The following is a 24,486-nucleotide window of genomic DNA, read 5'->3' on the forward strand; positions in this document are numbered from 1 at the left end:
GTAAAATCTTTCAACAAGGACCCTAAACTCTAGTAAATTAAAGCCAAGAAAGAAGACTTGCTGTTCTTTGCTCTCTGCTTCTCAGACAAAAACATCTCTTCAGTTAAACAGAGAAAAGCTTCATATTATCAAAGTGCAATGTGTGACAGTCACAAGTATCAATAAAGTAAACAAGCATTGAGCATCCCTCTCTTTAAGCCATTGTATCTCTGTCATAAAATACTACTAAAACGTAGTGGAAGTGAAACTAGCTCTTTGTATTTAAGAGGGATGTCTTTAAGGTTTCATGGAACCAGCACCTAGAGGCCATTAACGAAGCTGTAGGTTACAACACTTCCACAATGGCTTGAGAAGTCAGCTGGCAAGGTTTAACCATAGACATTTCAGATTGCTTTCCAAGGAAACTGTCAGTATATTGAGACCTTGAAGCATTTTAACACTTGAGTCCTTGCGGCTAACATTGTGTACCCTTCTACAGCTTGTGAGGTCAAGAAAATTTCTCAAGAAAAATATGTAATCGGCGCTGCAAAGCACAGCAGCTGCAGTATTTTGCCTCTCAATTGAAATCTTTCTTTCTGTGCTCTGGCCATGATGTCTGAAGGAGAAATAGGATTTAAATTTTAACAGTTGGACTATGATTTTTGTTCTTTTCTTTCTGTACGATTACATCTGTCTTGTCCTTCACTTAACGTATTGTCCTCTTGTTATTGTTGCCCAGAGATGTTGATTTTAAAGGCTATTCACACTGACATGATGATATGGAAGACAGCGATAATAAGAAGCAAAGGAGATGGAGAAGTGTATTCCTCCTACATAATGGCACAGACCCTGGAATCACGGTAATGACATTTAATCTACATACAATAGAATGGAAGGACAGGAAACCCCTAAGGAGGTAACGGAGTATTGTATATTGTCAGAGGATGACTAGATTCAGATGTTTTACCTTCGTACTGACAGAGGATTCCTTTGAAAAAAAGAGGAAATGCTAATACACCGGTGACAGTGCAGTGAAGAGGACAGAGGATGGGCACACACAGTGGGACTGATGATACTGACTGAAGCAAGCCATTGTTGAACTTACAATAGCACTTACAACTTACAATGGTACCCGTCACGGCCGAATGTTGGGCAGTGGAAAACATGTTTTATGAAAGTCATGCAGTAGGTGTGTTAGGGTTTTCTAAAGTTCAAGTTCACTTTATCTGAGAATGTGGGTGCAGTTGTCACCAGAAACACCCCACGCTGTTGTGTAACTGAGCATGACGATGAATCCCCAACAGCTCCGGAGCTGGCGTGATGTTGCTCATCTTGATCCTCTTACAGACGAAGGTAGCATTAGGAAAATCTCTCCTGTAAGGAGGGGCAGCAGGCAAAACTTATCTACGTAGTGACATTAACTATATCCTTTAAATGCTTGAGTCATTTTCTTACACTATCACATACCACCTAGGAGACTCTGTAAAGAGGATTAAGCCATATATTAAAGTAGTCTTTTTGTAGCCTTTTCAGAGCCTCTCATGAATTTTTTTTAATTAGATACTTTTAATTTATTCACCTGGACTATCACTTAGATACAAATGACTTGGCATTTGTGTATAGAACAGTGTATTTCATGTCGATAGTGTTTGAATGAAACCCACCAAGCCCACTTACTTACGGTTATTTTGCAAACTGCATTGCTATACTGTGAACAGATCATGTGTGGGATTATAAAAGATGAAGTGTTTCTTTTTCTGGACAAATTAAAAACTTTCAGAGTATCTATCGACTTCTAAGGCAATGGCCACAGCACAGACTGCCAATGTTTTCCTGGAAAGTGTGTGTTTATGAGAACCCCTGGCTTCCTAACTTGAAATTTCTGGCAAAAGCAGACACATTAAAACAGGATATGGTCAACTGGCTGGGGTTCCAAACAGCTTGATTTTTTATTATTTAACAGCTACAACTGTTAATGCCTAATGCACAATTTTGATCATTTATTGGCAGATTCTTTTTGTTTATTTTTTTTTAAATATTACACGCTAACTATCACTTTTCCTTTTGCACTTGTGCTTCTGAAAAAACTTAAAACTGAAATTCAAGATCCACCTTCAAGTCAAGTCTGCCATGAGATATGGAAAGGTTTTGGCATTGTGGCAGGATCTGTGGTTAGCTTAGCTAGGTTTGTCAGATGCTGATATTAACCAAAAGAAAAAAGAAAAAAAAAGGAAAACTTTGGGGCAATCAAACAGCTAATCTCAATTTTACTGCTGGCAAAACCAGAGCTCATTACAATGTGCGTACCTGTTTGTCTTTCTCCCCTCCTCTGTCTCTCTCCCTTGCCAAACCTCTCCTCCATATTGTGTTTCGATTTGTTCTGCTTTTCTTGGAAAATGGAACATATTCAATGTCATCTCTTTACAATTCTACACAAGTATGCCTCATTAGCAAGCATCTTCAAAAGAAAGGGACAGGCGCTGTCTGAATATGGTGTGCCAAATTACTCCTCCTCCCTGCATCTCCACAACCTGAAAAAATGCTTCATTAGTTGTTTTTTCTACAGTTGATATTCCTAATATCCCATCACTATATATACATATATTAAAAGACAGATAATATCGCTGACCTTGTCATGTTCTTTGCATAGTAAAACAAGTTATTCCACCAAGGGGTGAATATGTTTGTGTTTACTTCCTCTTCCAGATGCCCAACCTGTTTAAAGTTTCGATTTCAAAAATTCGGAATTGCAAGCTATAAATAATTAAAAAACCTACTACAACTATTAGTATGACCTACAAACTCTTACACATTAGCTGCCAAGTGCAACGCTGTAGTACTGACATTAATTAGGAAAACATGTTAGAAGATACAACAAAGTGTGTATATTCTTATTGGTTTTAGTCAGAAAATGTTTACTAATTAACCTAAGTGTCCTTGGTTTAAAGAGCTTTGCGTACCACGATGATCAATATATCATTGTTTAATTAATTGTGATAACTGGCATAATTAGCATAAACAAATGGGTCTATTAGCCTTTGTCCACCCCAAGTGGCGCTACTGGTGCAAGCATTTCGCAAAATAAACCCTGTTGCTTCCTGTCACAAAAGAGGATGCTGCTAATTGTCCCAGCTATCTCCCCAGGAGGAGGCTGCTTGTACTTGTAATTATAATGAAGCCCCAAAACAAACATGATAATTGGTGAGGTTAAATTATAAGAGCAACACCTGGCAAAGGCAGAACATATGTCCATATTGAAAATTGGAGAAAAAACAAACAAACAAACCAGTTTAGAGTGGAAACATTTCTCACTGTAAATGGAAAAAAAATGGGCCAACACCCCCATCAAATCCATGTGGCCAAAAAAAGGCCCTACTGAAATAGTCAAAGCAGCCTTCGTAATAGGAGACATCAAACAAAAGGCTGTTTGACATTTTCCTGCAGAGAAAAAGAAAAGGTGTTTAATGAAGGAAATCCCATTCTACATTTTAATGTGTTCTGTGATAATTAACACCATTATTTTATGGATCAAAGTAGCAGCTGGGGATGGGTGTGGGTAATCAAAAACAATTCATATCATCGAGGATTCCCATTGGGAAAGATTCTGAGAGATATACTGTAGATTGTTTGAATCAATTTCTTTGTTTTCTTTGATAATGCATGCATCTGACAGAAGATTGGGCAACAATCTGTAATAGCAAAATCATGCAAAATACTCTTAGTACTTACTTACTACTACTATATACAGACATAATAGATCATCAGATAAATAGAGTCGATGGATGTTTAAGGAAATGTGAGATGTATAGCACAGCAGAAGCCAATTGGTGTCAATTTGCTCACTCTTCTACATCAAATTAACAAGCACAAATTCCAAGTTCCAGAAATATGCACTTACTGTGATTTCACATTCAGCTTATCATGATTTGTGGTATCTTTCACCTCCAATGGCATAACTAAAGGATCCTTCTGCATTATCATGTTTTACCATCATATTGCAAAGCCTCTCTGGCATATTTGATACAGATCCTTTTACAAGGTGTTGCTATAGAATCAACAGAGTTGCTTCAAGGTGAAGGTATGCTAAGAAATCTGCTGTCAGTGTTCTGCAGGTTGTCAACAGGAAGGACAGAGCCATTTTCTCTGGGCGATATATGCTTAACATGTCTTGCTCCAAGACCTGCATTCACTATACAAAACTAGATCCACTCAGTGCTATCCTCTGGGACTGTGTGTTGCTCCCTCACCATACTTTAGCTGACAAAGAAGGATGCCTTGAAGATTTTTTTTTGCCTCTCCAAAAACAAAGACGACGACGACAGAGAGCACAAAACCCATTTTCCCATTTTCTCTGTGCAATTACACAGATAAAGCTTGGCGAATTGTTTTTTTTCTTTGAAATTCAGGCTGAAATGGTGTTAAAACAGAGCAAAGAGATCGTGAAAAATGGCTTATTATTGCCATTTCTGCTGTGTTTGATTTGCAAGGCTTTGCGTGCAACTGCTGAACAGTCAGAAAATGTAAACAGCATGAGTGACTCTGGGTGTACAGAGATGTAAAATGGGTAAAAGCAAAAAATGTGTCTATCCAGTTTGATAGTATATGTGTTTATGCATTTGTCAAGACTCTCACTCTGCCTACACACACTTTTAGACCTGGTGCTTTGCTTCAGTGTTTATAGTGTTTGAGCTGTGCATGATATTTTGGCAGGGGAATTGTCACACTAGAACCACAGAGAAAGGCTTGAATGCCCAATTAGACAAGGGAATTGAGGATAGAGACATCCCCTTCCCCCCACTAAAGTCCTCTGAAGCAAGATTTACAACTATTATTCTTCCCACTTGCACCAAGCTGCCTCAATCCCCATCCCCAGCAGGCAGTTAGTTGTTCAGATAAAGAAAAGAAACCATGAAAATAAAGAAGTTACAATCACAGCAGCGTACACGTTAATAAAACAGATGGAGGGTCACTCCTCAGTCACGAATACGGTGTTGATTGGACACTGAAAAGCTGTCTTCTGTTTAATTTGTGAGGGGAAAAAATATTCAATAGGGTGTCTGTAATTCTAAATATGTAAATGGAGCCATTGTTGCTGTATGGCTCTATGCTGGGCAGCTGAGGGATCTTGTCTGTGCCTTCTGAGTTAGTTGTGTTTTCTAAGCAGGAGGTCCAATTGTCTATTAATTTCTAAAGTGACGGAACGCTACTTGTATTGCTTGGAGAACAATGCTAATTCTAATATTGAGAATACGTGTTTATACTAGGTCAAACATAATGACAGGTGAGTATGTGTATCCTTCAGCTTGAGGGCTGCTTATGAAACACTTCACCTTAATTAGGCAGGACACAGTTTAACATGATTGCAAAAAAAATGACAGAGTATGAAAATTGTGATAACACGGGGAGTCTAAAACCAAAGCAACACAGTCCAACACCTGCAGGACTGCAGCACACTCCCTTAAATCCATCACTGTCAGTTTCTTAATGACTCGCCTGTCTAATCTCAGAGTTGACTGACAGCAGTCTCAGCCACATCATAGACAGAAGTGATCAATCAAAAACAAACTCTCTTAAACACAGACATTAATTACTTCGCTTTACTGTAGGAGATCGCTCATGCAGATACAGACGCATGACAAATTAAAAGAAAGAGCTGAATGACTGAGTGGAGAAACAACACTTGCTGAGGCTTTAACAGAGGTGCACTGTGTGGTTCAGTTAAGAAACTGGCATCCAATCCTGCTGATTTTGTATCAAGATGGTAAATGTAATGGATTCAAATGACTTTGAGGTGGTTTATTGTTTAGGCACAGATGGCAGGAGCTTGAGAAAAAAAAGACTGTTTAACTCAGTAGTGTTTCAATGTGAACAGAGACCTGAGTAACATCTGCGTTGAGATCAACGGGAAAGACATCAGTGAATATGGTTAGGAGTTACTGTCGACAATGAACATTCGATGACAGCGATGATCATGAATTATTCATTCATTTCATTCCTTCATTCAATGATGCAACAGGAAACATTTCTATCTGATGGGAGTGGTCTTTTCTAGGATGACATATCCCCTATCCATTGGGCATGAGGAGTCACTACATGGCTTCATAAGTATGAAAATGACGTGAATGCCTCCACCAGATCTTAATCAAACAGCCATGGAAGAATTTGGACATGGACCTATGTGTTTGACAGCAGTCTCCAACAAGATTATCCAAACACTCAATAAATGGTCTTCCATCCCTCAAGTACAGTGAGAGTCATTTGTCAAGGACCCTCGAAGCTACTCTCATGGCTTGTGGCAACAAAAGACCCCTATGAAAACCTGTGTTGATTTTTCCATTAATTAGCCACCCATCTATATGCATCCACGGATGAACACGAGGCTAGTTCAATTCATCAATCACACATGAATATACAATTATGCTGCAGCTTGCTACATTCAAAAACCTTGACATGAATATACAATTATGCTGCAGCTTGCTATATTCAAAAACCTTGACAGCAAGCATTCATTAGAACTAGTAATTACTGATCCCTCTATTGACAATGGAGTCTTGTGAAATGAGCACAAAGCATAATGATAGATAAAGCATGTGACAAATACATTTCGCCTCCAAAGCGCATGTAGCAAATGTGATTGGATTTTTTGAGGCCAGTCAGTTAATTACACGTGCCACTGCTAAAACCACTATAGCCAATTTTAGACTCTTCATTCTCTGTGTCTCTAGCTTATGAAAGCACTGTTCTATGTTAATTAACTTTGTCTTTAACCCAGGGAAGGTAAGGACACTGGCATAGTGATATTCCTGTATACATCACCCACAATTATCCTTTTTTTGGTACACTACCCTGAAGGATGAAACAGAGAAAAGAGTAAATCCTTCAGTAAATCATGTTTTTCCCAAAAAGTTTGGGTCACATTTTGATCTTTTTGACTCTTTGCAGCCTTCAGTGGACCCAGAGGCTCACCCTCACTTCTTATGTTCTGCTCTATCGTCAAGGGCAGACGTGACACAGGCAAAATCAAAGTCAATAATCCTGAGCTATTCTTAATATTAGTGCATACTTAAAAGAGTTCAGCACTGGTGGTGCTACTGTCTGCCATCTGTTAACAATCTAGTATTCTCCTTCCAAGTAGGTACCTCTTTATTTCCATGCTGTCACTCTTTGGCTCCACAGATAACCTCTCTCAAGCATCTAAATAACAGATCAGAAACCCGACTTTTGAGGTTATAAGCCTAGAATTTGCTGAGCTTCCAGTTCCAGTTTTTCAGCAGACCGGAGACACCTATTCATTCCTGAGTGTTTCGTAACGATGGCTGCTATTTCAAAATGATTTAAAAGGGGAAGACATGTTAAAGTCAAAGAGGAAGAGGTGGTTCCATCAAAAGATAGTCATTGTATTGCGGGTAAAAGTCAGGTGAACTCATTGCAACAGTTTCTTTTCAGTAAGAGAGACATCTCAGTAGGAACAAACAAGTGAAAGCAAAAAGTACAGCTGGATGAAGTGAAAAGCTGTCATTGTTTCTGGTATGAATCGTCTTGTCTTTCATGTTGATCTGCAACGTTGGGATTTAGGTCATATTGGGACACCGAGTGCTAAAAGATATTGCTCTGTTATTGCCCTGCTCCTCTAAAGCCAACATCTCCTGAAAAGCAAGGGTCATTTTTCAAGGTGCAGAAAGGCTATTGACGATGCTGCCAGGTTTTTGTTAACTTTAATTTCAATCACGGTCCACTCTTGTTTGGACAGCATATTTACACCTGGCTTCCGGGATAAAAGAGATTTAATTTTTCTGTTTTGCCTGGGCGTCTGAAAGTACAAGAGAAGTCAGTGATTTACCCCTAAAATCTAGATGTATCAACTTGGATATTAAGATTTTTTTTTATTTTCAATATTTCCCAGATTCCCATGAGTTGTTTGACTCTGAACATTTAATATTGAGTATCTGCTAAGCCGATACCATTTACTTCTTTAAAATACATAATTTATGAATTGTAGATTAGCTGTAACCTCTTATTGTTACATATTATAGTGACCATAGGAGGCTGTCAGTGGGACTATGGGCAGTTCTGTTCTGTGTTGGCAAGCAGATAGCATTATTGGGATTTACCTAGTAATGGACCAGTTTTCTGTTACACTTAATGAACTCCAGCCAAAGCTTGTTGGTTTGAGACTAGCCTACATAAACTTAGGCAACATTCCTCTATCCATGTGCATATGCAATAGAGCCCATATCAAGGGTACATTGACTATAACAAACAATATCAGCACATGGCAAATATTAACTTTTCTGTGAGCTATTTTGTGATAAATTAATAAATCATTGATTGATAATTCTGCATTTATGAAGAAAATGCTTAATAATTTGCATCACTAGCAGAAGTGTGCTCTCCATTTATGACACCAGTGTGATAGCCGATGAAGCTTAGGTTTGTACTGATAGAGATCACATAAGAAAAATGTCTCCATCAGAGCATTTTTTAAACTTCCCTACTTCCTGCTTTAAAATAAAACTGATGTAACGCTATACTGTGGCTTCCTTTGCAATGTGCAAATCTATGAAATAAACACCTCTCACTCCATCCAGACACCTGATTACTTACAACTCTAGCTACACAATGGCAAGTTGCAATATGGGAATAATATCGCTATGCATGTTCGAGATTGAAACTGGTTCTGATAACAATAAGGGTGTGGAAAGCTTCACAGCATTCGTTCTTTTGGTTTGTTGCGCAGAAAGACCCAGAAGTCTCAATGAGTGTTCTGGAGAATGTCTTTGGTACACTACTGCCGTTTCATGACAGAAATGCTCAGCCATGGCCTTGACTGCTTATTTCACTGATAATGCGCCTTCCAATACATGAAAAAACCCACTAAATGGACATATTGACTTGATTATTGAGGTGCATTTGTACTATATGCATAAAAAAGTAAGGATTCCTCACTGTAATGGAAAACAAGGGATATACTAAAAACTACTGCGACACTAACTAATTTAGAGAGGTTTGCACTAGTATGTATTAATAGCTGTATTCCAACAACAATAAAGAGAAGGATTTAAAGAGGATTCTACAATACTGGATGACTCGCTGTTACCTTTGAGGTCCAGGTTGCGTGCTCCATTGGAGTGCTGCGTAACGGTGCGTGAGTCGATCTTCAGTGTATGTACATTGTTGGCATCCCGGGACACCACCACATTGTGCCACTGGTTGTCATTGAGTTGTTTGTCTGAGTTGCCCTTCATCAGCGACGGGCCATTGCCAAGATCGAAGACGTAGTGCACATACCTGTGAAGAAAGACATCGGAGTGAGGAGTATGTTTGCATGGCCGCTAAAAAGCTTACTCTATGAAAAATCCAAAATCACTGTTTGAAAGTGAGCAGTTAGGATTTGGCCTTGCTTTAGAATATAAACGGTTTTGTCATCATATGCTTTTTCTCCATTTTTCTTATTTATGTTTTACATATAGTGTGTATACTTCACCTCTTTAATTTACAGTTGTGTTTTCTTGATTTTCTTACTGTCATTCTGCTGCTGTGACGTTGAAAATAAAGGATATTCTATTCTATTCTATTTAGGACACACACTGGTGACAAGCCAGTAAATAGCACTCAATCGCCCACTGACATGATAAACTGATTGAGTGACTCTCATACTTCTTCTGTTCTCTAAGAACACATTTTTGAAGAAAATAATAAAACCAGTTTATGTGGTGGCACATGGGACCTGGGATTCATTTTTTTGGTTTGGTCTGACATGTAAATATAGAAACCTGCTTTTGTCTAAAAGTCCCCGTCTATCCACAGGCAGACAAGGTGGCACAGTTCCCTCCTTCAGACAAATATGGCTGTCTTTTGTGTTTGGGGTTAAGGCTATTGTGGCTGTTTCATTCAAGGTATGTGTTTTTTTTTCCTACCTAGATTCCAATTCCTTTATACAGCCTCTTGTCTTTGTGTGGCAGAAGCAGGTCAGGCTTTTGTGTTGTAACAGCGCTGAATATAGAGCAGAAGAGAAAGACCGATACACAAGCAAAAGCCTCTTTTGGAAACTCTAATTATGAGCAGCTTTTTAGGGTGATACAATTCAGAATTCTAACCAGTTTATTTCTGGTCTGCGCTCGCGTTTTCAAGTCTTTGTAGAAAATTCATTAAATACTTTCTTGGTCAGAGAAATGGATAGTGCTTAAAGCTATGCATGGAATACAAGAAAGACAGACAAGAATTTCTCTACATTTACACCAAATAAGTGGCTGCAGTACATGAACATTTCAGTGGAGCTTTTAATATGACTGATTGCGATTACTTACCAGTATTCACTAAACTCATTTACATTCAGCCTTCTGATTCATAGCAGCATTAATTGACTCACTGATCTGTGTAAATGTTATGAAAAAATACATATACATATGTACATGTTTTATTTTTAGATGTGTTGCTCACTGTATTTCACACTGAGAAATTTGGTTATGGAACGGGGTGGACTGATGTGTAAATTAGTATTATTTTAGAACAAAAAACAAAAACGGTGCAGATTAGATTAGGTTGTTTAGTGCTGATGATAGATCAAAGAAGATGTTAAAACCCAACTGAAAAATACTTAATTTACTGTCATCAGTCAACTAAAACATCAAGAGAAGAGGGAAAAAGCAAGAGCATCTATTTTGTGATAGCAGAGAAGTTTTTCCACTTAACTGTAATCAGAGAAAGTCAGTTAATTAAAAGCACGTGGTGGCTGTGCCCACAGCCACACAAAAGGTTGCAGCATTTACTCACCCACAAACACCATTGTCACCTGTTTAGTTATCTTGAGTTGCAGTCACTTTAATTATAGCACACAGTTTGTTAAAAATTTATTTATTAGCACGCACATTTAGTTTGCATTTTTCATCATTTTGCCATTTGTTTGTAGTGACTAATTGCTCCTATTTTTGAGTTACCTGGCTGCTGTGTGGCATTTCCTGCTTGGACAAACAAAAGATGGGGCTGAGGGCGGAGCAGGGCTTCATGCTGAAGTCCCTCTCACGGACCAGACCAACAGCTTTTACATCATGGGGGGGATCAGGGTTTCATTTAGTTAGGTTTAGTTATTGTGTATATAGTTTCCCTCTGTGTGTTAAATGTGGTCTGATCAACCACTATATATGTTGCCCCAGTGTCTCATTCTGGCAGGTCTGTTACTTGAGTTGGTGTTTAGGTTTTGTCAGTCTTATTTTCAGTCGAGTTACAGTTTGTTGACCTCTTTTAAGGGCCCTATAACTTTGACCTAATTACCTTTAGTCATTTGTTTTGTAAAAGTTAATTTTGGAAAATAAATCCTTCTTTTTTTGGAACTTTGAACCTGTGTTTTTGTGTGCTTGACTGCTTGGCCCACGACACCACATGAAACTCACCCCTTCACCAGTTCCACGACTATAAAGTCGCTCCCGTCTCCAGAGTTGAAGAGCATCAGGCCATCAGGTGTGGTGGTTTTAAACTGAAAGAAGAGGTGCATCGAGGCGTACGCTTGTAATGTGGCTAAAGCTAAGTAGCTGCCTTTCGTTCGAAACGTCACCGGATCTGCGATGATGTGGCGCATGCCAAAGCGGGCATTCAGCTCGCAGTAAGAGATGTCCCCATTTTTGCACTGGTCTAGATATGGCAACCCATTGAAGGTCAAGCCCTGGAGATGGCCAATGAAGTTTGAGGGCACCACTGATATGAAGCGGCGCTCAGTCATGATGCCTGTCTCAATGTTGTGGAACTCAAGACGTGTGTGGGCACCAGTCATCTGGCCTGGAAATGGTGGATGATATAGAAGAAAAAACAGCATTAACATATGGTAAATCATTAATTTCATGGCCATACATTAATTTCATGGTAATACATTAATTGCAGTATGAGACATCCTTGAAAAGAGAGTTGGTTTTAATTATGTCACATGATAACACTATGAATCAATTACAGTCATTTTAAGCAGACAAAAGATCACATATAGAGGTTTATATAACTAACCATGAATTATCCATGGATATTAAAATGCATTTATACATCTTTCTGCAAAGAAAAGCATAATGAGATCCAACTTAATACTCTACTAATAAGAACAAATTCTTTTGGTTTTTGTGTATCTTCACTAAGCTTGTTATAACTTGAAATAGATTTTCGATATCTAACAAAAGTGTGTGCAGAGTATGTTATTATTGGGCCTATTTTTCAACCCTTTGAGAAGTAAATTAGATTTAATAAACACAGTATCTCAGAAGAGCTCTGGCTGCTGCGCTACACACCACACTTTATAGTGCGTTTACATAGGAGATGTAAAGTAATGATCCTGGTATGCTGCCAATTAAAATGCCTTCCCTGCTAATGCCTGTCTGGCCCTGCAAGCACTCCCTGGGCGTTTCGTCATTTTTCTTCCCCATGAACCAGTTTGTGAACCAGTCAGGACTTCACAGGGTCATTCTTTGCTTCTGGCCTCAGCATGCAAACTCTTTTTCGTTCATCTAGCTCGCACCTTTTTCTCACCTCTTCCGTCATCCTTTGCCCTTCCATCCTTTTGCCTCAGGCCACAATACAGTGAGTGCCTGTGACTCCACCTCGTCTCCTGACCTTTCATCCTTCTCTTGCTATTTTCTAAGAAGTTGGCAGAACCGATTTCTCTGTACTTTGTTCGTAGCTGCTCACTCACAGTAAAATATATATTTGAAAGACTCTCTTTTGTACTGAGTCTAAATAATAAATGTTTTATTCTTTCAGCTGTTTATACAGTTGATTCACAATCATTAAAACTAATAAACGTCTTCTTTAAAATGAGTCATTTTGAGGACAAATAGATAACTTTCTGAGGGTGGATACATAGGATAATACATGTGGATTCCACTGCAAATTAATCCCTCTGTGTCCCAAACACAACTAACCTTCCACTGTGACATTATCCACAGACAGCTGTAGGCTCTTGCCTCTTCGCACCACTTTCACCGTGTGCCACTCGTTGTCATTCAGCTTCTGTCCCGCGAACAGTGTCTCGGGTCCTTTGCCTGTAGTAGGGGGAATTCAAATCACAAACAGCACAGTGGAAACGGTGTGTGCGCCTACCCATGCACCCCCATCCTCACCCCCAACCCACACTCAAGATTCTCAGAGTTCACACACAGTAGGTGACAGAGCTAGTAAAGAAAACCTGCATGTTTGCAACCTGCATTCACTCGACACATTTTCCCACCATACTAGAAATGAAAAGAATCAAATATCCACCCTGACAGACTGTTAAATCAAATGTTTTCTCAAAAGCTCAGTGTTGCAGCAGAATATTAAGACAATACGGTAAATAAATCACAACCACTTTAGGAGTAAGATTGGAACAGATATGCTGTGTTACACACGTTACATGAAGGCATGTTCTGCTTTCACAGAGCATTTCATGTTTTAGTTCAGCACACAAAGGATTCCCTTAATGTGTCACATATGTGGGGGAATCGATGGGCGAGACCAATTTAACTGCTCATCCACCCACCCACCCACTCTCCTCACTAATTCCCCCTTTCCACTACTATCTACTCCCAGTTCCTTTCTGTTCTGGGCTATTCACTTCCCATCGGTTCAACTCCGGCCACTGAAGAAGACAGTTCAATGCAACAGCACAGGGCGATGCAGAGATGCTTATTAGAGAAATATTTACATAAGCCTCTTTTTAAAGTGGGAAAACAGGCCATTTATATCCTGCCAATGACAGAGCCTCATTACATCAGCCTGAGAACAAACTGTTGGTGTGAGGGAGACAAACAGTGCAGATTTTAATTAAAGCAGCAATCACGAATCCCTCTTTCGTGCACAATGGAGAGCTGACATGAGTGATGGCTAAAGTCAAAGCAGTGATTGGGGAAGGCTAACAGGTGTGCCAAAGTTTATTTAATGACTGAAAATGGGCATGGAAGAGTGGGAAAGAACATGATATGACAACAAAAGGGAATCTATTCTTAGGTAGCTTCAGAGGCTGGAATGAATGACGAGCAATAGTGGGCGTGCACAGTGTCTTTGCACTGAGGTGATGATGGTAATCAGGGATCAGAAAAGAGGAGGAGGATTCTGCAAACAGCAACATAATGAGGGGGGACTTCCACCTCGTTGGTAGCAGGGCAGACTGAAATAGCAGATTGCCAAAGGACACCAGTCACTTCCATTAAGCCACTTTCTGCACACTCCACTTTCAGCCAGCGCTGGAGTGGAGGGAGGGCTATTGTGGCTGGTAAATAAAGACATCAAAAGGCACTGGCTTACTTATGCTGTTGCCAGTGATGATTTGTTTATTGTGGGTCTAATATTTTTTAATCCCATACCACTGCAAGGGTCAGTGGCTCCTTTCTGACTGGTTAGCTAGCTTGAGCCTCAGTGTATTATACCAGCTGCTCGAGTGGATGATATAGTACAGCCTGGAGAAATATGATTGTCCCCTTCCCAGTTGTGTGTGAAATTATTTAGTCTAGAGGAAAAAATGTCCCATCAATTGATGGTCCCGCCTGGCAAGAACACACACAGCCCGCTGGAGAATTGTTTTCCCATTTACTCCTGTTACTTTTTTATTATATCATTTTTTTCATGAGCTTTTTGTCTTCAGCCACATGGAATTGGGTAGAAAGACTTTTGATCACACCATGTGTGAAGTAAATATAAAGGAAAAGGCTGCTACATTGCTGCAAAGAAAGAAAGAGTGGATGAAACTTGCCAGTAGAGAAGTTAAAGCTGACACAAATATGAAAACGGATGAAGATGAGAAAAAGAAGGAGAAGAAGAAAAAAAAAAAACACAGAGGAACTAAAAACTAAGAAACAAAGTTCAGCACAGCCACAGCAGAGCCGGGTGGCTGATGTAAGACCGTAAAAGTTAAGGACAGCTCAGTGCAGCACAAACGAATGGGAACGGCTACCCTTTAGAATGGAGTCCATGTAATATTTATTTCGCCTGGCTGCTACAGGCCACAGGAGAGCAAGGGCCACTGCTGCTCACATAGCAAGAGCCATTTGGCCATAATACTACTCACTATGAGGGGGGCAAAAGATATATATGCTGCCCTGGCCAGGCTATCCAAGCAACAAAAAACTCTGGGCAGAAGGTGGTAAAAATGCAGCCAGGGACCAGTTACACTGTTCGGTCAAAGTGTGAAGTGCAGTAACAACAACATTTGAGGGAAAACACAGGTACGGTTGGAATGTAGGTGTGCTGTCACACTCAAAGGATAAAGACTAGTTTTGCTGAGTTGGCTATTCAGAAGGATGAATCTAAGAATAAAACACACTTTACTTAAAGGATTTCCTATATACTTTGGTTGGTTGATGACCCCCAGATCATAATGTAATTAGTGCTGAGAACAGTAACTGCTTCAAAGGCATATGTGAAGTGAAATGAAGCCTTACTTCACTGCCCAGGTAACCCAGCAAACAAGAATGCTGAGGACCAGCAGTCCCCGGTTAACAAGCCACTAAGCCTTTAATGCAGTCACTGGCAGAGAGAAGCAGAAAAAAGGGAAAGAGGGACACAGAACTCATTAATAAAATAGCTTGCAATTATTAAAATGCAATTAATTCTCATCCTGCCACTTGTGCCCTCTTACTTTGTCTTGGATATTAGCAGGGCAATGAGCTATGATCATATAAACAAAGGTTCCCTCTCTCTTTATGTCAGTCTTTTTTTGTTCCCATCCTGTCACTTTTTTGCATTTTCAAATTGTGCAAAACGGAAGCTCAAGGGATGGGATTTCTTTACCAGTGTAAACATAGCTAGGACTGTGGATTATTTTCATTGACTAAGTCAGTACACCAGAAATGAGGGGTGTGATGTTTGCAGCCTTTCGCATAATTACCAACAGTCATCCATCACTGGTGGCTGTGTTCTCTCTGTAAACAACCTTGATTAATGCAATCGGATCAATGGAACACAAGCCCTCAGCCAATGGCAGAAGGTTGTTGCCATCAGTCTGTATTCAGGCTGTGTGGTGGTTGCTGCAGCAGTGAGTACTTGAGCATAGTTGTGTAATTATTTTGTCGAAACCCCAATCAAAACAACTTGAGAGAGTAAAGCTGATCATAAGTTTGCAGTGGGCAATGATCACAGCATTTCTATCATTGCAATCAAGCAATGAAAGATGAATAATGTTTGTTTTCTCGCACCATGCAAAATTGGCACAGAGATCCAGATATCTCTCAGACCACTCATGGTAATGTGTAAACTCTCAGAACTCTGAGGTACTTGAGATAAAAGCATCTGACAAACTGAATATCTTGCCAAGCATGAGGATCTCTCTCCTTCCTGCTCATGTGCATCATCACAGACAACACGACTCCAAGCCCCAGCATGAGGCACAAATGATAAAACACAGCTGTGAGACATGTTTCATTTTGATTCTTGTGCATTCTGCATGGCACCAGACCTTTGTGTGGTCCAGTTAACATCCTCATTGTCACTTAGAATCATTGCAAACTAACAGTAGCCCCAGCAAGCGTTACCAACATGGCTGTTACATTAACTAGAGCACTGTAGTCTGACCAGAGGGACCAAAACCAGCCAAAAATGATCATTGCTCAGCAATGTAGAGGCCAAAATGACTGCACCACAGCATGACAGGGGCACAGGCGGTCTTTGGCAAGCTTGCTGGTGGTGTAACAGTTCATGACAACAGAAGCAGGCATGAGTCATGCAGTTGTACATGGTTGGTTTAGGGTCACTCAACCATATGTAGTTGTGAGATTGTACGAGTCAGAGGTAACTGCAGGGCCAGAGTTTTCTAGGATGAATGTGATGATGTGTCTGAGCTAACAACATCGTTTATCTACACTGTCACACTGGTGCCTAGATCCAGCTGTTGAAAAGGACCCAGTGAATGGAAAAAATATGTTGGTTGAAGGTAACAATATTTCTATGTGAATTACAGAATCAGAGTGACATTGGGGTTATCTATAATAAACCTCTACAACACAAACTAAATGTAACACTGAACAGAAAGAAATAGAAAAATATATACTTGTATTATAGAACAACGATGTGCCCTGAATATGCCACCTTGTTCATCTCAACCCTGACTCAACTAAACAGGCAAATCTGAGCGATTGTGTCAAGTTTCATAACTGTAGAGCCACCTTTACAGAATCATGTTCTCTTTTATGAGGTTTGACAAAAGTTGGCATCTTTAAATATGAGATACAGTAGTGAAAGCTCTGTGATATGAATTCCCTGGGAAGAGAACATAATCATGAGCTGGGAGTGCTTTTGAGGTCATGAGCTTCTGCAGAGCCACACATATCCACACTTGCAAGCGTCAGTGAGAGCAAAGAAAACATGATAGTGGACTGCAGTCTAATTAAAACGGGCTCAAGAAAGAGCCACACTAGTGAATGTTTTGTTCTTTACTCAGCAGCCCCACTCTGAGGTCAAAAAAAGAGGGTGCTGATGCTGAGTGTCACTGGAAAGAGCAGGTGGGAGGCAGAAAGGCTAAGAGGGGGAGTGGGGTGGAGGGCAGGAAAGAAAATGCAGAGATAGTGGAGAATACTACATGACTGAAATGGATTTTTCATGCAGAGAAGCAGAAGAGCATAAAAACAGAGCCTGGGAGACCAAATGCTCACCAGGAGGAATTGTAATACTTGGGTTCGTTGTGGATTTATATGGAAAGGAGCGAGATAGAAAAGGGATTTTTCATGAAATCCCTGCTTAGCAAGACAGGCAAGTGATGCAGTCTGAAAGGGAATATGTGTACGTATAGCGTGGAATGTGCTCATTGTTCATGATTAGCATTTCACCAGGTGATGGACCTCAGGCAACCCCCTTTTTGTGCTCTCATCTGGGAAAGCACAATGAGCTCCACACTATGCTGTTCACACTCGCAGTACAGGTGCAACCAGCTTTGAATAAAAAGGATATACGTTTTGCTCTTTAAAACTGAGAATAAGGTAAATATCATGCAGGTTTATTTTCCCATGTGTTGGTGTCCCATGGCTCCCTATGAATTTTAAGATCACCATTAATAACACAATTTGCAAATGCCATGGGAATCATAATTGGGCCATTACCAGCGGTAGGCAATATATGAGACAATTTTATTGAACAATTAGGTGAACTCATCCTCGTTAGAATTACATTGTCGTTAAAATGTTTTAAGAGGTTTAAAAAACTAAACATTATAGTCATTATACAAAAAATATGGATACAAACGCTGCTGAGGTTTTTTCAGAGTAGCATATAAATGCAAATCTTCACAAAGAGCAGTTTATTTCATGCTGTGATACTTTCTGATTAATTATGTGATTCTTCCCGGTATAAGTGTGCATACGTGTGCATCGGGGGATTTCAATCTGAAATTAATTCTAGATGTCTGCATATCGTCTTAGATAGAATTATGAACGTCTTACAGGTATTGCATCAAAATGGTGCAAAAAAATAAAAAATAATGGTGGTGAAATTCTAACACTTGAAAGACATTTCCTCCTCCATGCTGTGCCTTAAGGAAGACAATAAAAGCTGGTAAAGATTATACAAAAGAAAAACCTTGAAGCCAGAGGATGCATAATAATCGCTAGTCTATTGATCATTATTTTCCTGTTAAAGTTATTGAGGATGACAAAACAACCTACTTCAGCATCCACTGACAAGACAATATCAAACTAAAGCCAGTGGAGAAGTCTGTCAATACTTATAGATGTTTAATCAGTATGTCTTTGCAATGTCTCATCATCTGTATCCAGCTAATTAGCCATCGTAAATCAAATGTAGAGATTTTTTTAAAAATACAGCCGGTGGATTTTCATGTAACATAGTAACTTCAGCTGTAAGAACTAGGAGCTGGTGGGTGTTTCTTAGGTGTACTGTAGGCTATGAGCTGACACTACATGCTTTTCTAGCTTCCTACATTTGTGGGATGCATGCGTATGTGTGGTGTGTGTGCGTATGTGTGGCGTGTGTGCGTATGTGTGGCGTGTGTGCGTATGTGTGGTGTGTGTGTGTGAGAGAGAGATTGCTCTTTCGTTCAACCTTGCAGAGGAGAGCAGTACATGCTGTTCACATTCTCCCACACACAACCATGTTGCCCTGTTTTCTTACTGTGCAAACAGACCGGTGCTCCTAATTAGACCATTGGGGGCCTGAATGTGTATGTGTGCGAGTGTGTGCGATTGTGTGTGTGGGCGTGAATGACAGATAAAGAGAATGAAAGAAACAGAGGGGCGCTCATTTTCAAAAAGGTGCTGTTAAAATTTAATTTTAGGTCTTAGGTTATAGCTTTGACGGAGGCAAAGGGTGAAAGAATATCTGTAATGGGGATGCAGCGTGTGTGTGTGTGTGTGTGTGTGTGTGTGTGTGTGTGTGTGTCAGAGAAAGTGCGGTGGACAGAAGATGCTGAGAGAGATGCAGCGTCAGCATGGCTGCCTTCCTGGCTGAGAATCTGGCACGAGAACACCACAGGACGACTTGATGACACTTGTTCATGTGCCAGTGTGTGTGTGTGTGTGGGCAACTGATATGAGGAGGAATGACAACATCTATATGTGTGTCTGCTCTACCTGTACTTCGTATCACAATCATTAGGAAACATACTGAGCTTAGAGGACTACTACTTTGAATTTACTTTTTTTTTTTTTTAATGTCGGCTTCAGTGTGCCAATGTATGTGGTGTACGAGTGTGTGCGTTGCAGTTTGTGTGCCAACTCAATGCCCCCTCTCTCCTTTGCCATCTGTGCTGCTGGCATGGCTCCTTAGTGTCGGTAATGAAAAGGGACGCCATCTTCCCCAACACACCAACCCCCTCTTCTCTCTCTCACATTCACTTAAACATTCTTCCTCTCTTTTGCCCCCGTCTGGCTCTCTCACTATCCTTTCCTCCTGCAATGTGTTCTCTTTACCCTCGAACAACTGTGCTGCACTGCAAGCTACTGCCTAAACACAATCTTTTCTCACACACACACACACACACACACACACACACACACACACACACACACACACACACACACACATAAATTCACCAACAACTGATCTGTCCCAGGTATCTCTGCTTTTGAAACACCCTCCTGAACTGCATCTCCTCTGAATGCGCTTGACTTGCTATTGATTTTTTTTTAAACAGAGCCTCTCAGCATGTTGCCTCTTAAGTTCAAATGGTTGAATGCTCTCCTCCCACCCAAATGAACAAATCCTATAAATACTGCACATCTCATTGCTGCACTGAAAGGGACCCCTGAAGTGTTCTGAAACGCACACTGATAACCCACCCCAAACCAAGATTACACATATTTTCTAACATATCCACACACACTTCCTATGGTTTGTAATGCTTTTGAGGTCACTGCATTGGCATGAATGTATTCTCTGATGGCTACTGTGCTCCCAATTAATCAGAACTGCTAAATACTTGATCTTTACTCCTATTAATTATGGCCTTGTTTTCAAACTAACCATTAAACATATCACTAAATGCAAAAGAATTTTAATAGAATAGCTGTTCGCTGCCAGAAAAGCTCTACTTACTTAAAAAAAAACTGTCACAATTAGTTGACACAATCAATGTTGTTTTTTTAACACAAAGCCATTATTCTAAATGTTTTTCTTCAATGTCACTGTGTAATTGCTGAGCCATGAAATCAGTCCTCTGTAAAAGTTCTCAAAGACCCAAGGTTTTTTCATTATCACTGAACAAAAAGGTAATTTGTTCACAGCAGCACTAGCGCTATGTACAAGCACCTGAAAGGAAAACACATCGACAATATTTAACACGGAGGAATTACATCTGTCCTACTTTCTGTGCTCGCATATGCTCTACTACAGTCAAATACACAATAAAGCTATTCTCATTTACAGATTTTTTCTGTTTCTGTTGTCAGACAAGTGGACGAGTATGAAGGAATGTCTTAAAAGCAGCCCATTAAGATAATCCTGAAGTCCCTTCCAAGCTGCTACTGTGCACCACTAAAATAATGTTTTCAAAACAACAACTGTACTGTGAATTTGAATATCTTTTTCATTGAATTCAAAGCTAACACCAAAATCAGAGGATAATTAGGAGAAAAGGAGCTGCTTAACTGGTCTATGCCTAAAAAACAAGCACCGTGTCCATGTTGCACTTATTCCAATGTGTGAAGGGGTTTAATAGAAAAGTGAATTTGCTCTGGAATTCTACAGATGACTTCCATAAAGAGCCTTCTTTTTTAATTTAATTGTATTGTCATATTAAAGTTTCTCATTAAACTCTACAGTTTTGCACTTTAAAATGTAAACCTTTGTTTACATGTTTTACTGTGCTGCATTTTACAAGTGCTTACGGGGTCAAAATAAAATTAACTCATAATGAAAAGTCATTTTGTTTTATGGAGGAAAACTCATCATTTAGATAAATTAACTAATAGGGAAAGTTGTTCAGGGAGTCATTATTAGAAAAATACTAAATCGTGTAGCCCTAACACTTGTATTTATTGGACAAATTGTTACCATCTTTTGCCTACTACTTTGAAATGCACACTTGTGGAACCCACACACACATAATCACACAACCATAATCCTACAACATCCCTCCTACAATACATACGCCTCTATCCTATGATGCAATAAGAAACAAAATAGGTGAGTAAACTATAACCTCCAGTTGTGATCACCATCAAGAGAGTTTTTACAACACTTTAAACTGCAGTATTGAAAATATTTATTTTAAAGCATGCCTCAAACATACTACATTTTAGGGTTTGGTTTTAATTTTGGTGATTTTTTATTTTCTAATTAGCTTGAATTATTTGCTATTGACTTGAAAACAAAAGTCAGTTACAGCTGCTGAAATGAATGAATGAATGCTTGTTTGGTTTCTATTCAAATGTCATTCTTTGTGGCACTTTCATCAACAGTATGTAAAAATACATTCTGATGATGAGGGCATTTCAGTTCAGTTGTAGGTGGACTACTCTTCAACTAGTCAGGTGGAGACTTTATTCACCGTTTTTCCTCCTCTAGTCTCTAAAGAGAACAAACACTTGCCTGCACTCCATCACACCCTTGTTTCTCTGAACCGTTTTGAGGGCAGTAGTTCAGGAGATTTTTGGATGCCACGCCTTGCCAAGCCCCAGGTCCAATGCCCTTTTCCTCAAGCTTGCCTCCAATGGGTTCCCTCTTGTGCCAGCTTGGCCTTGAACAGATGGGATGGTTCAGCATGGCATCACACCAGCTGACACAGTGGCATGTCAAACAGGCGGTCACAGGCCTGGGCATGCCAAGCACAGCCATACTGTACTGCCATATGGGAATAATGTGTGCTGAGATCACACTGGACAGGCTGACAGAGTGGGATACATGGCCTGATTCGCCTGCAAATCAGAATAAATAGCCATGGGTGCCAGAGCATATACGTGCAAGTCTCAAAGTACACACACGCACAAACGACTGTTTACCAGACTGTGGTCAAGGCCTCAAACTTGCATGCTCCAAGCATCGTTGCACACACTCAGATGTACACACAATCCTCTCCACTCAACTGATGGCAGTTCTAGCTGTGGACACGCACCATGCACCAACAAACCTTCCAGCAGACACGCACACAATCGCACACAATCCACGAGACAGCAATAAAGGACGCACACACACACACACACACACACAATTCTCTACTACACACAACAGTCGCTCCCATTCACACAGCAATAGCGATGCACACACACGCGCACAAACACTCTACCCTCTGTCCTCTGCAGACGGTGATGATGGCCTGTGTTTGGGAGGTTAATGGCTGTTTGCTCCCCGCAACCTTCACACTTGATTACTCAAGTCGACTGCTGTCTGGACGGCGGGGGACATCTCCAGGACACCAAAGCCCTCCCTGCCACCGCTCTCATATGCAAACCGTGCTCATCCGAAATGTTAATGCAGGACTGAAGACACTGCATGCAAAATGGTACGTATGGCATCCCTTGTGAACTGTCTGTCAAAACAATATCGACAATCATTGTTCTTTTATTATATTTTCAAGCAGACCACAGCAATTATTATGACTGCCTTTAAAAAGCAAGCGATGATCTTGACAGGTGGGAGAGACGAACGTGTTTCCAGAAGTATGTATTAGGATGCAGGTCATATGGCTGTTTATTAAATTTTAAGGAAGTCAGTGTGGGCTTTGCACTGCATATGATTATTGTCTGATTTCCACTTGAAAGTAAGGTAATGCTATGCTTCATGGATAATTTGGGGAATCATTATAGAGTGTGTGAATTTACACACTCACTCTAGTGTTGCAGTTTATAGTAGAGGGACAAGAACTTCAAACATTGCATAAATTATCTGGCATTAACATCGTTAAATCGGTGCTATTAAAGGAGCACAATCTGTCAATGCAAACAAATCGTTCAGTCTTTATTTGAAGAAAGTCTATATTGCCTGCAGAACCTGAGGTGTTCCCATAAAATCCATCTGAATTTTACAGTTTAATAGTGTGTGCAAGGTTTACTGATACGCTATTGGAAAAATGTCATAAACTTACTGATGAGTAGCTACACCACAATACAGTAAAAGGAAAATGTGTAGAAATGAAGGTTGGATAAATCAATAGAGTATGCGTGAGGGACTGAGTAAGTAGGAGACAATTCAAAGATTTAAAAAAATATATATAAGATCACTGTCACTGCACTGTATAATGTTTTATCAGCCCTCATAAGAATGCTGCACAGTCCATGAAATGATAAAATAAGTGGATAAAGTGTTCTAATGAGTTTTCTCCAGAGAACATAATCAATGCTTCTAAAGATTTTCAAGGCCTGAAAGATTCAGTCATTGCAACAGTCTTGTTTCCAATGTTCAAATTCTCACTAAAACAATACCTGTCATGTACATATTTAACTTAATCAACTTGTGTTGTCTTTTTATTCTATTTCCAATAACTTTTTAATACACTTTGTTCTATAAGGTTGCAAAAAAGGTGTCAGTTGATATGATATCCACGTAACAGAACACAAATGTGCCTAGTTTGTAACAACTTGCATACTTTAATCAGTTTGTTGACAATGACATGGGATTTTGCAGTGTTCTTGGCATGACAAAATCCTCAGATTTATTGGAAAGGAATTTACAGAGCTGACTTCAGGAGTTGAACAGGTGTGGTTGTTTAGCAGAAAACGAAGAACAGGCTTTTGGGAAATTATCTCTTATTACATTGCTCAGTCTTAGTCATGAACGTGAAACATTAAGGCGATTATAAAGGGAAAACATTTGCGCATCATCCTTATGCTGGAGAAATATTAACTTTTGGATGAAATCATGCAGCAAAAGCATTGATGTGCACTGTATTTTTTTTTACCAGCACACATCATAAATTCATTTAAAGAAAGGTGCTCTCTCTCTCTCTGTATATATATATATATATATATATATATATATATATATATATATATATATATATATATATATATATATATATATATGTACTCATTTCAAAGCAGCAAGATTATAAATGCACTTTTCTTTCTTTGTTCACTGACATGGCACTATAAGTATGCCACTGTATGATCTATTAATTGT

The 24,486-nt window shown here is 39.7% G+C and overlaps 1 protein-coding gene across 15 annotated transcripts in view; it reads right to left on the reverse strand.

Moving 5' to 3' along the window:
- Positions 1-24,486, reverse strand: part of nrxn2b (neurexin 2b) — a 702,762-nt gene that overhangs the window by 327,052 nt on the left and 351,224 nt on the right. For all 15 annotated transcript variants that reach the window (XM_055007810.1, XM_055007811.1, XM_055007808.1 and 12 more), the window contains 3 exons: positions 12,876-12,995; positions 11,370-11,751; positions 9,077-9,267 (listed from right to left, as the gene is read on the reverse strand). In XM_055007810.1, coding sequence (XP_054863785.1) covers positions 9,077-9,267; positions 11,370-11,751; positions 12,876-12,995 — 693 coding nt within the window. The remainder of the gene's footprint in view (positions 1-9,076; positions 9,268-11,369; positions 11,752-12,875; positions 12,996-24,486) is intronic.

Source organism: Amphiprion ocellaris, chromosome 23, assembly GCF_022539595.1.
Source record: "Amphiprion ocellaris isolate individual 3 ecotype Okinawa chromosome 23, ASM2253959v1, whole genome shotgun sequence".
Classification (NCBI taxonomy): domain Eukaryota; kingdom Metazoa; phylum Chordata; class Actinopteri; family Pomacentridae; genus Amphiprion; species Amphiprion ocellaris.